General features: G+C 43.9%; 1 protein-coding gene across 1 annotated transcript in view; it reads right to left on the bottom strand.

Moving 5' to 3' along the window:
- Positions 1-13,793, bottom strand: part of LOC115144527 (MAGUK p55 subfamily member 2-like) — a 46,172-nt gene extending 32,379 nt beyond the window's left edge. The window contains exons 1-2 of the mRNA XM_029685577.2: positions 13,686-13,793; positions 1,350-1,450 (exon numbers count right to left, since the gene is read on the bottom strand). Of these exons, the coding sequence (XP_029541437.1) occupies positions 1,350-1,450; positions 13,686-13,779 (195 nt within the window). The 5' untranslated portion in view covers positions 13,780-13,793. The remainder of the gene's footprint in view (positions 1-1,349; positions 1,451-13,685) is intronic.
- Positions 13,794-16,089: the final 2,296 nt, after the last annotated feature.

The following is a 16,089-nucleotide window of genomic DNA, read 5'->3' as shown; positions in this document are numbered from 1 at the left end:
GTGCTCCCCAAAGAGCTCTCATCTTCTTATCTCTCCCCAAAAAGTCTGTCTGAATGCTCTCTGTAGGAGAGAGAGAAAGACCACACAGCACTAATGGGCCTGCGAGTCTGTTCTTTCTCTAAGCGCAAGGAAAAGAACACAGTATCCCCCAGGACATGGTATTGTAAAAGCTCAGAGCTTCTGTCAGTTCCTAGGCATCAACTGCATTTGATTGGATGACGCAACAATTACGACTATGTTGTAAATGTTAATAATGACAATGTTGATGTCAAGGTTGATTTGTTAATTTCAAAATGAAAACAAAACCATTTGCTTTAAATAATTTTGATGGTTGACTTTTCATTCTAGTAGCTCTTGTAAAAGTAAAATCTTTTCAAACCTTACACGTTAACCCACTGTTCCCCGGGCACCGAAGACGTGGATGTCGATTATGGCAGCCCCCCCCCCCCCCCTCTCTGATTCAGAGGGGTTGGGTTAAATGCGGAAGACACATTTCAGTTGAATGCATTTAGTTGTACTGACTAGGTATCCACCTTTCCCTTTCCCTTCACTCGTGGGAATTTGCCTAAATAGGAATAAGGCCATTTTTGGAATAGGGCAAAATTGATTTTTTTAAATAATTTTTTTACTTTTTTTTACAGAAGAATAACATTTGCATAACCATGGTAGCAATTCAAAGGGAACCGTTTGGAGATTATGGAAAAATTGTTAGACTAAAGTTGAGGACACAACGGTTCACCTGACACAAGACTGCATGCAAACATTACACTGTTGATTTTATGTGCATTTTACATTCACTGTACATTTGTTGATAACAAAATCTGAAAATACTCTGGATACATTTAGTAAAATGGATTTGATGGTAGTGCAACCGACGTTCCTCTAAACTGTGCACATGCACGGGCTCGCAGATCCCCCCTGGAATGACGCACAGAAGAAATATCAGCCCGCGCAGAGAAGCGCAGGATTGAACTACAAGAGTTTTCCCCGTTTCTAGAGTTTTCCCCCTGTTAACACTATCAACATTTCAACTTTTAGCCCAGTTATAGATCATTTGTAGTCAGCAATGGAGAGAGTGATTGCTTCTTACAAGAGTACAAAATGTGTGCATTTTTCTAGACATCTTTGAAAAGAGAGTTTTTGTCTTAAAGGGGAACTGTTGTATTTTGAGGCAGGCTTGAATAAGCTAAGTAGCCAATAGGCAGAGGGTAGCATCATTGTTCTGATTCTCTGTAATAATGGTATGGGAATAATGATGCATTTTATTTTGTGAAGTGGTTTCTTGCATCAAAAAACACCATAGACAAGTATGTATACTGTAGGTATTCTGTAGGTACATATATCCTTACCACGGGGCTCTCCATGATGCCCTTGAGGAAGATGAGGTCCAGGTCATTGGCGATGGTGGAGCTGGTGCTGTCACTCAGAGTGTCCAGAACCTGCTGCATGGCTGAAGACAAACACAGAGATGAGGACAGTTAGGACTCCAGGTTACTCACCGTTCCACTTTTCCCATGTGTGCAAAGCTGTCATCAAGGCAAAGGGTGGCTATTTGAAGAATCTCAAATATAAAATATATTTGGATTTGTTTGACACTTTTTTGGTTACTACATGATACCATATGTGTTATTTCGTAGTGTTGATGTCTTCACTATTATTCTACAATGTAGACAATAGTAAAAATAAAGAAAAACCCTTTAATGAGTCGGTGTTTTAAAACGTTTGTACACCACACACACACACACACACACACACACACACACACACACACACACACACAGAGCAATTGCACCTCTGTCATTCACTTCCCTTTGAAGTCTCTTTCTGTCAGTGTTGACAGCCTCTCCCTTCCTCCTCAGTCTCTCTCTCTTCTATCTCTCCGATGTAGTCACAGTAGGGAGAGACGGGGGGGGGGGGGACTAAACACCTCCCTCTGCAACTGGATCCTGGACTTCCTGACGGTGGTGAGGGTAGGTAGCAACACATCTGCCACACTGATCATCAACACAGGGGCCCCTCAGTGGTCAGTCCCCTCCTGTACTCCCTGTTCACTCATGACTGCAAGGCCAGGTACGACTCCAACACCATCATTCAGTTTGCAGACGACACAACAGTGGTAGGCCTGATCACCGACAACGACGAGACAGCCTATAGGGAGGAGGTCAGAGATCTGGCCGTGTGGTGCCAGGACAACAACCTCTCCCTCAACGTGATCAAGACAAAGGAGATGATTGTGGACTACAGGAAAAAGAGGACCGAGCACACCCCAATTTTCATCGACGGAGCTGCAGTGGAGCAGTTTGAGAGCTTCAAGTTCCTTGGTGTCCACATCACCAACAAACTAACATGGTCCAAACACACCAACACAGTTGTGAAAAAGGGCACGACTAAACCTATTCCCCCTCAGGAGACTGAAAAGATTTGGCATGGGTCCTCAGATCCTCAAAAGGTTCTACAGCTGCACCATTGAGTTGCATCACTGCCTGTTATGGCAACTGCTCGGCCTCCGACCGTAAGGCACTACAGAGGGTAGTGAGAACGGCCCAGTACATCACTGGGGCCAAGCTTTCTGCCATCCGGGGACTTCTATACCAGGCGGTGTCAGAGGAAGGCTCTAAAAATGGTCAAGGACTCCAGTCCCCCCAGTCATAGACTGTTCTCTCTACTACCGCATGGCAAGCGGTACCAGAGTGCAAAGTCTAGGACAAAAAGGCTTCTCAACAGTTTTTACCCCCAAGCCATAAGACTCATCTAATCAAATGGCTACCAGGACTATTTGCATTGTCCCTCTTTTTATGCTGCTGCTACTCTCTGTTTATCATACTGTATATGCATAGTCACTTTAACTCTACATTCATGTACATATTACCTCAACTAACCGGTGCCCCCGCACATTGACTCTGTACCGGTACCAGTACCCCCTGTATATCGTCTCGCTATTGTTATTGTGCTGCTGTTATTTAATTACTTGTTACTTTTATTTCTTATTGTTATCCATAAAAAAATGTAACTGCATTGTTGATTAGGGGCTCATAAGTAAGCATTTCACTGTAAGGTCTACACCTGTTGAATTCGGCGCATGTGACTAATAACATTTGATTTGATTTGATAACCATTGGGGTTATGAAAAACATCTGACCCCGTATCAGTGGTTACTAGTAACTTCTACTAATTCCACCTCACTCCACAACACTAGCTCTGAAGGCAACGAGGGGCTAGAAGACATCAAATATAGAGAGGAGAGAAGTTGTGTATCTTCTCCATTACACGTGGATCAGTGTGACACAAGGTCAACAGTGACAAGTAGTTCTGTACTCACATCACTATAGAGACACTTCACAGTAAGGCATTCATTGTACATCAGACACAGCCTTGACAAGATAAATGGAAGTCACATAGGTACACTATAGACTTCTCTAAATCCTCAAGCATGCCACTTTTTAAGAGAAACACTATGAATCACACACACACATTATTATTATATATATTTTTTTACCTTTATTTAACTATGACGGCCTTTACAATGACAGCCTAGGAACAGTGGGTTAACTACCTTGTTCAGAACAACAGAATTTTACCTTGTCATCTCGGGGGTTCAATCTTGCAACCTTTCAGCTACTAGTCCAACGCTCTAACCACTAGGCTGCCTGCCGCCCCAATTGACGGATCTGTTACCACATAATGAGAACGATACTGTTCATCTTCAAGCGAATACTGATTCATGGTCTGTTGCGTAACCTATCATTTTTTAACACCTGTCATTACAGACCTCTCCTCAATAATAGAGACATTAGTGTAGTAATACACTATCAAATCAAATAATCACATTTTATTTATTTGTCACATACACGTGGTTAGCAGATGTTAATGCGAGTGTAGCGAAATGCTTGTAATACACTAATGTGTCGGAGGAAACACCGTACACCTGGCTACCGTGTCAGCATGCACTGTGCCCGGCACGCCACAGGAGTCGCTAGTGCGCGATGGGACAAGTCTGAGCCTGGACTCAGGCGACAGAGCCTAGACTGGAACCCAGAATCTCTGGTGGTCTAAGGCACTACAGTGCAGTGCCTTAGACCACTGCGCCACTCGGGAGGTCCTACGGTAGTAATACTGACCCTTGACAGGTTCTGCAGCTTCAACACTTCCACCCCCAGCTGTCAGCAGCAAAACATGAGGATTAAAGATGCAGCCCTTGTCTTGATTTGGCTTTCACAAGACAGGAAGGAAGACAGGAAGAGAGGAAGGAAGGCCATAATTAAAAAACCCAGTCTCCATCTGCTACCCTAAACAAAGAATTATGTGTGCAGTGGTGAAGGCTCGTTATCCCTCCCCTCTTCCCACCTAAACACCTACTGTCATCAGGAGATCTGGAGCGGAGGTTGCCAGATTGGAGAACCGATCAAACTACCGACCCGGCTTTTACAGGCCCTGTATAATTCTCTTTAATATCCAACACTCACCACAGTGTGCCCACTCTACACTTTTACAATAAATGTTGGTTCTACTACTTTGCTTCGGCTTCATACAGGGTTTGTTTACACTTTAGTTTACTGGGCCCTCCCTTGCTTCTCTCATATTATCGCGCTCTCTCCCTCTGGCCTTTTCAGTGTCGCTATCTCTCCCTCTCTCTCTCTCTCTCCTCACATTTCGTCCTGTTCCTATTCCCGTCAGTTCCTGCAATTCTGACAACATCATGTAACGTTACATAGTCGGCTCTTTAAACGGATTGAATAAGATAATACGGAGAGCTAGCTAACAGACAGGGGAAATAAGTAGCCTAGCCATGCTTTTCGATGAGGTTTTCTGATGTTTTGGAATAGGTTTGATGTCTAGGCAAATTACGAGCGAAATGTGAAGCGAAAAGAGAATAATGGGCCCTATTGTATTATTCAGAAGGATTATTAAAAATCCAACTTGGCCTACTTCTTGAGTCTCGCTGCGTGTCAGTTGCCAGATCGGGTTGCCTCGCTCACTATTCCTGACACACTACAACAAAAAGTGTAAGAATAAATAGTTTCAAGTTTTATTAGTCGCTTACTTGCAGGTTCTTTCTCGATAATGCGGCAACAATAATAAATCATAAAAGATAAGAATATGAACATAAAGTAAATCGCTCAGTAGAATAGAATAAACATTTGAGCATAAGTATAATACAGGGAGGCACAATTTATAGTCCAATATTTACCCTGTTTTGGGGAAGGGGGGATTGAGAGGCAAGTGTTTAAAATTGTGCAGTATTTAGCAATCATACTGTAATAAGAGTCTGATAGCAGCAGTTGTGATGCGTTTGTAGCATGAACGTGTGTGTGTGTGTGTGTGCATGGTGTGTATGCACGTCTGTGCGGTCAGTCAGTTCAGTTCTGATGGCTTGTAGATAGAAACTGTCCCTGAGCCTGTTGGTATCAGACCTCATGCTCCGATACAGTCTGATGTCCTGTAGATAGAAACTGTCCCTGAGCAACCTTAATGATGGAGTTGGAAAAGTGTTCTGCCACGCAGTCGTAGGTGAGCAGAGAATACAGGAGGGGACTAAGCATGCACCCCTGATGAGCCCCCTTGTTGAGAGGCAGCGTGGTGGATGTTTCGTTGCCTACTCTCACCCCCTGGAGACGACCCATCAGGAAGTCGAATCCAGTTGCAGAGGGAGCTGTTCAGTCCCTGGGTCCTGAGCTTAGTGATGAGCTTGGAGGGCTGGACGCTGAGCTATAGTCAAAGAACGAGTCAGCCTATAGGGAGCAAGTAAGTGGTGTCATGACAACAACCTCCTTCTCGACGTCAGCAAAACAAAGGAGTTGATTGTTGACCTAAGGAAGCAGAGGAGGGAACATGCCCCGATCCACATCAACGGGACTGCAGTAGAGAGAGTATGCAGTTTTAAGTTCCTCAGCATCCACATCACCGAGGACTTGTCATGGACCAACAACAAAAACAAGTCTTGTCAAGAGGGAGCAACAGCGTCTCTACTTTCTATGGCGGCTGAAGAAATTCGTCATGCCACCCCCGGTCCTCTCCAAATACTACTGCTGCACCATTGAGAGCGTCCTGACCGGTTGCATCACGGCCTGGTACGGGAATGGCTGCTTCCATGACGGCAAGGTGAAGATGGTGAAGATGGCCCAGTACATCACTGGGACAGCGCTCCCACCCATCCAGGACATCTACATGAAAGAGTGCCTGAGGAAGGCATGCAGCATCATCAAGGACCCCACACACCCCAGCCACGAGCTGTTCACTCCCTTACCGTTGGGCAGACTGTATCGGAGCATGAGGTCTGATACCAACAGGCTCAGAGACAGTTTCTATCTACAAGCCATCAGACGGTATCAGAGCATGAGGTCTGATACCAACAGGCTCAGAGACAGTTTCTATCTACAAATCATCAGACTGTATCAGAGCATGAGGTCTGATACCAACAGGCTCAGAGACAGTTTCTATCTACAAGCCATCAGACTGTATCAGAGCATGAGGTCTGATACCAACAGGCTCAGAGACCGTTTCTATCTACAAGACATCAGACTGCTGAACACTTAAACTGAACTGACCACCTGTTCTGATTCTCCACACCTTAGCACACATGTACTCACTCATGTACACACCCACACAGACACATATTCAGTGGGTGTACAAAACATTAGGAACACCTTCCTAATATTGAGTTGCACCACCTTTTGCCCTCAGAACAGCCTCAATTCGTCGGGGCATGGACTCTACAAGGTGTTGAAAGAATTCCAAAGAGATGCTGGCCCATGTTGACTCCAATGCTTCCCACAGTTGTGTCAAGTTGGCTGGATGTCCTTTGGGTGGTGGACCATTCTAGATGCACACGGTAAACTGTTGAGTGTGAATAATCCAGCAGCGTTGCAGTTCACAGCAAACCACTTATATCTTTTGAAAGTGTGGAACTGTGGGAAGCATTGGAGTCAACATGGGCCAGCATCCCTGTGGAACACTTTTGACACGTTGTAGAGTCTATACCTCAATTAATTGTGGCTGTTCTGAGGGCAAAGGGTGCAATTCAATATTATGAAGGTGTTCCTAATGTTTTGTACACTCAGTGTATTACTCTACCAAGAACAGGCTCTACTAGTAGCTAAAAGGAATAGGTCAAGTAAATCAAGTCACTCTACCAATAAAAGCAGGAAGTTGTCCAAAAAAAATATTCTCACGCTTGACTTAATCCCGGTTTAACAGGGAAACAGAGTGAACATTGGGTCTACTAAAGCAGTCAGTGGGATTACCACATTCCACCCGCTTCAATAACGATAACAGCCTAAAATGGCCGACAGACGGAGACTTGGCCGCTAGCCAATCGCAAAAGGTAAAACTATGGCAAATAATGCTCCCTCCTTGTCCATTTCTGCCCAAAAACAACAGCATGAGGCCACAGGTGACCAGCCTGTGACTGTTAAGCTTCAGTTGATCTCACTGGGAAGCTGCTAAGGTCCCAATATGTACATCAATGGCATAACGAAAACCATACAGTGGGTTTACTGGGTTGTAATAACCTCTGTTTGCTTAAGAGAAACAGGTAGACATATTTAAACTAGAAAATACCTACAAATATAATAGGTAGAGGGGACTGCCTTGAGTCACCCAGCATTCGTGCATTATCATACTACGTGGTCACCCAGCATTCATGCATTATCATACTATGTGGTCACCCAGCATTCGTGCATTATCATACTACGTAATCACCCAGCATTCGTGCATTATCATACTACGTGATCACCCAGCATTTGTGCATTATCATACTATGTGGTCACCCAGCATTCGTGCATTATCATACTACGTAATCACCCAGCATTCGTGCATTATCATACTACGTGATCACCCAGCATTCGTGCATTATCATACTACGTGATCACCCGGCATTCGTGCATTATCATACTCCGTGGTCACCCAGCATTCATGCATTATCATACTACGTGGTCACCCAGCATTCATGCATTATCATACTACGTGATCGCCCAGCATTCATGCATTATCATACTACGTGGTCACCCAGCATTCGTGCATTATCATACTGCGTGGTCACCCAGCATTCATGCATTATCATACTACGTGGTCACCTCAACAACAACAAAAAGCTGCAATGTTCTGTGTGACTGAAACGTTCAGAGTTGTTGTTGTTTGTGGTTCTGGTATGGGAACACAGTGGGGAACATTAACCTCATAGTATTAGCAGAGGTTGCTATGGAGCTCTGTGGCTCAAGTGAGTGAGACAGGGATAGGGGCAGAGGTTGCTATGGAGCTCTGTGGCTCAAGTGAGTGAGCCAGGGGCAGTGGGTGTTTTTGTTGTGTAGTGACTCCACATAGGGAATATACTATTCTGAGATCTGTCTGTTGTTGTCATGCCATACATATGTCAGAAGAGTTGCCTAAAGTACATTCGGATCTCCAATATGGAGCACCTGACAACAACAGGATGTACTGTGGATATAGTTTTTTTTTGAGGATTGAAGGATGTAGGAAATACAGACTAATAATGTCTAAAGACGAAGCTATGGCTTAAACATTTGAGTTTGCTGAAGAACTACACAGTAATTCACACTGGCATGTCTTGAGGGTTTTAACAGGTAGTGTTTCTGTAGGCTATTTGGGTAGTTTCCCTGAAATCCTCTTCGACTTTGCTCCCTCTGAGTAAATCCATGAGCTGTTTGATATGACTGTGAGGAATTGCTGTTAAATGGCTTTTTAGAAGTAAGTGCACTACCATGGAGCGATTTATAAATCAAATACATTTCAAATGAACAATTACTGACACCCTAAATTGCCTAAATGATCTATCGGCAGTAAGACTTTTACAACATTAGATTTGACTGAGAAATGATGAAACAGTTAGAGGCAGTAGACATAATATAAAAATATTCCCTGCTTTCCACGGAGTTGTGTAATTAAACTAAGGCCTCCAGTAAAGATGATGACTGCCAGTAGACAATATTCAGTAAATGTTTTGGAGTGGAGCTTATTCCTGAGTGGTATGTCCCTGATTAGCAATTTTTGATGGAACATGCACTTTTAATCACTAGCTTTCATTATTGTATGTGCTGTGTTTCTGAACTTGGAACACTTGAAGAAAAACCTTAAATTCCCACTTTCAACCAACATCTAGACTACATCAAATATAATTCAAAATGCCATGCAGCACAAGAGGTATTGTAATTATCAATTGAGCCAGCCTAGTGTGCAAATGGAGTTCTAGTTTGTGAACAGAGTCTCGAGAGTTGAAGTCAACATTCACCCAGTGACACAGTAACTTCACTGTGTCAACAGATTTGGGCTGATGTTTGTGTGCAGTACCTGTGCATGCAGTGTGTGTGTGTATCTGTGCGCATTTGTGTGCAATGCATGTAGACAATATACAGTATGTGTGTTGCATATTAGATATTAGATATTTCCAACCCCCCTTCCCTGGAGAACACAACAAGCCCTCTGAAGGGCCTACAGTATAGCAGCCATTGACACCACAACATCTCCATGGTGATGGTCGTTGTCCCAGTCTACGTGCCTCAGGGCTCAGACCTCATTATCAAGCTGAAGGTCAAAAACAGGCTTATTATATGATGGCTGTCGGGGAAGAAACAATGGAAAAGGTGTGATACACTTTGTTCATTTCTATAACGACACTTATAATATATAATCACATGTCAATAGCAATGTGACCTGGCATTACATGACATGACAGAGATGAAGACGTCACCATTGTCACCAAACCATCATTGGGTCATTGAAAATGGCTACGTAACACCCAGGTATTATTATCATCGTTAACAAACCACACAATCCGATCAGGATGTAAGACTGTCACCGTCAGTGCAATACACTCAGCAGTCACCCTTCTATGGCACCACACTTCTTTTCCTGACAGCCTAATCATACATGAAAACTCCCCTTACTCATCGTCAATGGTGCTGAAGCCTGCGTCCCAAATGGCACCCTAATCCCTTTATAGTACACAACGTATGGCCAGAGCCGTATGGTTATCAGGGCACTATATAGGGAATAGGGTGCCATTTGGGACGTACACAATGATGTCTTTCCTGGGCCATTACCGGTTGTGCATATGATTGAGTATTTCAATGTGACAGGTCCTGGTACAGAGAGGGCAGAGAGAGAGGGATGTTGTTTGAAGGTTGTGTCTCTGTCTCCGAAACTCCCAAACGTGACCGCTCTGAGAAGTGCACTGTTGCATATGAATCCCCGCATAGCAGCTCCCATAGAATACACAATGCCCTGGGTAGGAGGGAGGTCCTGTGACAGTGTTGCGTTAGGAGGTAGGTGAAGGAGTCAGGAGAGCAAGAGAGCAGAGATGTCTGAGATGCGTACTTTTAATAGACAAGTCCACCAAATACAGGTATGGCACATTCCAAAAGTCAAACGCCCTCGACAACAGACACACCCGTTACTCACGCAAGGAGGAACAAACAAGCTCCTCAATAACACTCGAATTAAATGCGTGAAACAAAAAAAATTGGGCACAACCTCACTGAGGTACATCACAAAATAAAACAATACCGCACAAACCTAGGCAGGCAACAGGGTAAATATATACACACAGAAATGAAGGCAAATGAAACCAGGTATGAAAGAACCAAAGACAAAACAAACGGAAAAGGAAAAAAGGATCGGTGATGGCTAGTAGGCCGGCGACGCCGAGCGCCGCCCCAACAGGGAGAGGAACCACCTTCGGTGGAGGTCCTCAATGAAGGACTAATGTGAATGTACTGACAGACTGTGTAGTTCATAGGACTGTGTTGTCTGTCACGTCAACTTGTATTGGAAGATGCTGTACATCTCGATCTCACCGTGTTATACAGCAGTATGCACCACGTGCATTATCTTATTCATTCCTCATTCACCTCTCTCTTGCTGTTTATATAATGTATATAATGACATACACTGAACACAAACATAAAAGCAACATGCAACAATTTCAAAGAGTCTACTGATTTACAGTTCATATATTGGCTCATCACACTCTAGTGACACCTTGTGGCGGGCCGGGCGTCCGCAAGCTGATTCTGATCGTTAGTTGTTAGCCGGGTTAATCGAGCAGTGTGTTAAAAAGCAGCTCGGCTAGGCGGATCATGTTTCGGGGGACGCATGACTCAACCTTCGCTTCTTCCGAGCCTGTTGGGGAGTTGCTGCGATGAGAAAAGATTGTAAATACTAATGGTGGAGAAAAGGTAGGGCCGTTGACCAGAAAGCTAGTCAGTATCTTGTGACCACCGTTTGCCTCATCCAGTGCGACACATCTTTGCATAGAGTTGACCAGGCTGTTGATTTGTGACATGTGGAATGTTGTGGAGGTCCTGGGCTGGCGTGGTTATAGGTGGTCTGCGGTTGTGAGGTGGCTGGTCTCAGACAATCCTGCAGGGGAAGAAGGATGTGGAGGTCCTGGGGTGGCGTGGTTATAGGTGGTCTGCGGTTGTGAGGTGGCTGGTCTCAGACAATCCTGCAGATGAAGGATGTGGAGGTCCTGGGCTGGCGTGGCTATAGGTGGTCTGCGGTTGTGAGGTGGCTGGTCTCAGGCAATCCTGCAGGGGAAGAAGGATGTGGAGGTCCTGGGCTGGCGTGGTTATAGGTGGTCTGCGGTTGTGAGGTGGCTGGTCTCAGACAATCCTGCAGGTGAAGGATGTGGAGGTCCTGGGCTGGCGTGGTTATAGGTGGTCTGCGGTTGTGAGGTGGCTGGTCTCAGACAATCCTGCAGATGAAGGATGTGGAGGTCCTGGGCTGGCGTGGTTATAGGTGGTCTGCGGTTGTGAGGTGGCTGGTCTCAGACAATCCTGCAGATGAAGGATGTGGAGGTCCTGGGCTGGCGTGGTTATAGGTGGTCTGCGGTTGTGAGGTGGCTGGTCTCAGGCAATCCTGCAGGGGAAGAAGGATGTGGAGGTCCTGGGCTGGTGTGGTTATAGGTGGTCTGCGGTTGTGAGGTGGCTGGTCTCAGACAATCCTGCAGGTGAAGGATGTGGAGGTCCTGGGCTGGCGTGGTTATAGGTGGTCTGCGGTTGTGAGGCCGGTTGGACATACAGCCAAATTCTCAAAGAAAATAAGTTGCAGGATGCTTATAGTCGAGGAGAAATGCTCACTAAAAGGGATGTAAACAAGTTTGTGCATAACATTTTAGAGAAATAAGCTTTTTGTGTGTATGGAACATTTCTGGGATCTTTTATTTCGGTTCATGAAACATGGGACCAACACTTTACATGTTGAGTTTATATTCATGTTCAGTGTATTATGATAGTCAATGCAACATAATGTCTAACAAAGGCACATGATTCTAGTACGTCCTGTGAAAGCTTCATGTTCCATCTGGACCCCTATCCATTTGTACAGCGATACATTTCCTTAGCGGCTGTGATTTCAGTGACTGAACATATTTCTTCATTTCTTTATTTTGTTATTTTTCTGCATTATGTGTGAATTGTTTTATTTTTATTGCTATATTATACTGCACTGTTGGAGCTAGAAACACAAGCATTTCGCTGCACCTGCGATTACATCTGCAAATCTGTGAACGCTGCCAATAAACTGTTATTCGATTTCTATGACCAACAACAATCAATGCAAACAGCATGAACACGCATGCAGTAGAGTATGCAATATAGGGCTGGGAATTGCCAGAGACCTCATGGTACGATTTTATCACAATACTTAGGTGACAATACAATATGTATTGCCATTCTCACAATTCTATATGTATTGCGATTCGATACTGTGATTTTATTACCATATATCTGCTGCAGAGAAACAAGAAAGCCACGAGAAAACAAGTTTTTAACAGTCATGGAAATAAAAGTTCTTAAAAGCAATTAGTTGCCTATTTTAAAAGAATGTGGCGAACAAGCTATGCAGGTACAGCCAACTAGTGAAAATATAACATTACGATATTGTCAAAACGATACAATATATCTTCAAAAAGAATATCCCGATATGTAACTATCATTTTTTCCCCAATCACTAATGCAATACATAAATATTTAACACCATCAATTATGGATATAATGTAGACGAGCACTTCCCCCACACACTCATTCAACTTTGTCAGGCACAGCGATTTACTGTTAAAGGGCAGCCATATTTGTCATTAAAGAGTAGAATGTTTTTTATCACAGAAATACAATCTAATAGAGTGATTCTATTTCTATGGCCATTTGAGGGCTGTGTTAAAAGTACTACATGTTTTCTCTCTGTGGACTCTCACTTCCCCCTAGTCATAATGGACATTGGATCAATACATAGTTTAGCTAGTATGTAATAATTACACTTGATCAATGGTCAAATCAAGGAGAGTAATGCCATACAACAATAGAAGTATTCCCACATGCTTGAGATTCTACTGTTTGTTATTTCTGACATCGGGTGAAGACAGACTCCCACCTCACAGCAATGAGTCTCACACATCCACACCCTATTGGGATCTCATCTGTCTGTACCTAGTGTATCTATAGGTAGGTAATCATTCTCACTCACACTTCACTTCTAGACCAATACATAAAACAACATCCAAGAAGTAAGTGGAGCACATCCATAGATGAGCCATAGAATCCAAACCCTCATCCCTTCACCGTAGATGAACCACAGAGTCACAACCCTTTATCCTATCACCATATAGTCCAAACCCTCATCCATTTACTATGACCCCCATCACCATTAGCATCACCTCAGCCCTCTGTCCTTACCTTCCCCACTGAGTTCCAGGCCCTCCAGGGACATGACAAAGTCCTCCACCTCCTCCTCCTCCAGGGAGAGTCTTCCAAACAGGCTGCCAGCCATGTAGACCACCCACCGACGACTCATACACTCACAACTGAGAAGCTCCTCCCCTCCTCTTTATCCTTCCCTTCCACAGAGCGCCTCTATCTCTCTCTCTCTCTCTCTCTCTCTCTCTCTCTCTCTACTCCTCCCAATAGCTACAGCTCCTGAGAGCTGCCAAGGCTGATTGAGCCTCTCCCTCTGAATGGAAGCCTCTCAGAGGAGAGAAGGAGGGGGAGATAGAGAGAGTGAGGGAGGGGGGGTAGAGCGATGCTTCTCTAGAGAGACAACATGAGAGAGGTGTGATGCTTGGAAATGGGGAAACAAGACACAATTATCTTCTACTACCGGCCACTACTCAGTATGTGTGTGTGTTGGGAAAGAGAGCAGGGGGGCTGAGAGAGGGATCTTCTGATTGGAATTTATACCTAGAACTTCCTTCCTGTTTAGTGACATCACCACAGTTCACCACCCATTGGATGTGTCCTAATTAGAGGTATTCACAGGCCCACCCAAGACTCTACCTGGGACTCAAGTCATCCGGGTCCAAAAATATTTTCCTTTTTGTCAGGGTCGGGTCCTGTTTGTTTGTCATCTGTCCTCGGGTCTATGCAACTACAGCTAATATACCAAGAACGGACCCAACCACGGCTCTGCATAGCCTATAACATACACTGAACCAAAATATAAACGCAATATTTAAAGTGTTTCATGAGCTGAAAAAAAAGATCCCAGAAATGTTCCATACGCACAAATAGATTATTCTCAAAAACAAATTGCACAAATTTGAATACATCCCTGCCAGTGAGCATTTCTCCTTTGCCAAGATAATCCATTCATCTGACAGGTGTGGCATATCAAAAAGCTGATTAAACTGCATGATCATTACACAGGTTCACCTTGTGCTGAGGACAATAAAAGGCCACTGTAAAATATGCATTTTTGTGTGTGTGTGTATATATATATATATACAGTGGGGCAAAAAAGTATTTAGTCAGCCACCAATTGTGCAAGTTCTCCCACTTAAAAAGATGAGAGAGGCCTGTAATTTTCATCATAGGTACACTTCAACTATGACAGACAAAATGAGGAGAAAAATCGAGAGAATCACATTGTAGGATTTTTAATGAATTTATTTGCAAATTATGGTGGAAAATAAGCATTTGGTCAATAACAAAAGTTTATCTCAATACTTTGTTATATACCCTTTGTTGGCAATGACAGAGGTCAAACGTTTTCTGTAAGTCTTCACAAGGTTTTCACACACTGTTGCTGGTATTTTGGCCCATTCCTCCATGCAGATCTCCTCTAGAGCAGTGATGTTTTGGGGCTGTTGCTGGGCAACACGGACTTTCAACTCCCTCCAAAGATTTTCTATGGTATTGAGATCTGGAGACTGGCTAGGCCACTCCAGGACCTTGAAATGCTTCTTACGAAGCCACTCCTTCGTTGCCCGGGCGGTGTGTTTGGGATGATTGTCATGCTGAAAGACCCAGCCACGTTTCATCTTCAATGCCCTTGCTGATGGTAGGCTTTGTTACTTTGGTCCCATCTCTCTGCAGGTCATTCACTAGGTCCCCCCGTGTGGTTCTGGGATTTTTGCTCACCGTTCTTGTGATCATTTTGACCCCACGGGGTGAGATCTTGCGTGGAGCCCCAGATCGAGGGAGATTATCAGTGGTCTTGTATGTCTTCCATTTCCTAATAATTGCTCCCACAGTTGATTTCTTCAAACCAAGCTGCTTACCTATTGCAGATTCAGTCTTCCCAGCCTGGTGCAGGTCTACAATTTTGTTTCTGGTGTCCTTTGACAGCTCTTTGGTCTTGGCCATAGTGGAGTTTGGAGTGTGACTGTTTGAGGTTGTGGACATGTGTATTTTATACTGATAACAAGTTCAAACAGGTGCCATTAATACAGGTAACGAGTGGAGGACAGAGGAGCCTCTTAAAGAAGAAGTTACAGGTCTGTGAGAGCCAGAAATCTTGCTTGTTTGTAGGTGACCAAATCCTTATTTTCCACTATAATTTGCAAATAAATTCATAAAAATTCCTACAATGTGATTTTCTGGATTTTTTTTCTTCTCATCTTGTCTGTCATAGTTGAAGTGTACCTATGATGGAAATTACAGGCCTCTCTCATCTTTTTAAGTGGGAGACCTTGCACAATTGGTGGCTGACTAAATACTTTTTTGCCCAACTGTACTTGTGCTTACATTCTTAATTTTACTGAACATAAATGGAATAATGTTCGCATGGTTCAAAAGTCAAAACTCATGTCAACATTCATTATTATTGAAGGAGAATGCGGTTCTTATCCAGTTACACAAATCC

This window comes from Oncorhynchus nerka, linkage group LG16 (genome assembly GCF_034236695.1).
Source record: "Oncorhynchus nerka isolate Pitt River linkage group LG16, Oner_Uvic_2.0, whole genome shotgun sequence".
In the NCBI taxonomy this organism is placed as follows: Eukaryota; Metazoa; Chordata; class Actinopteri; order Salmoniformes; family Salmonidae; genus Oncorhynchus; species Oncorhynchus nerka.
The sequence above is the reverse complement of the archived record's forward strand: the minus strand, read 5'-3'. Positions and strand labels throughout refer to the sequence as shown.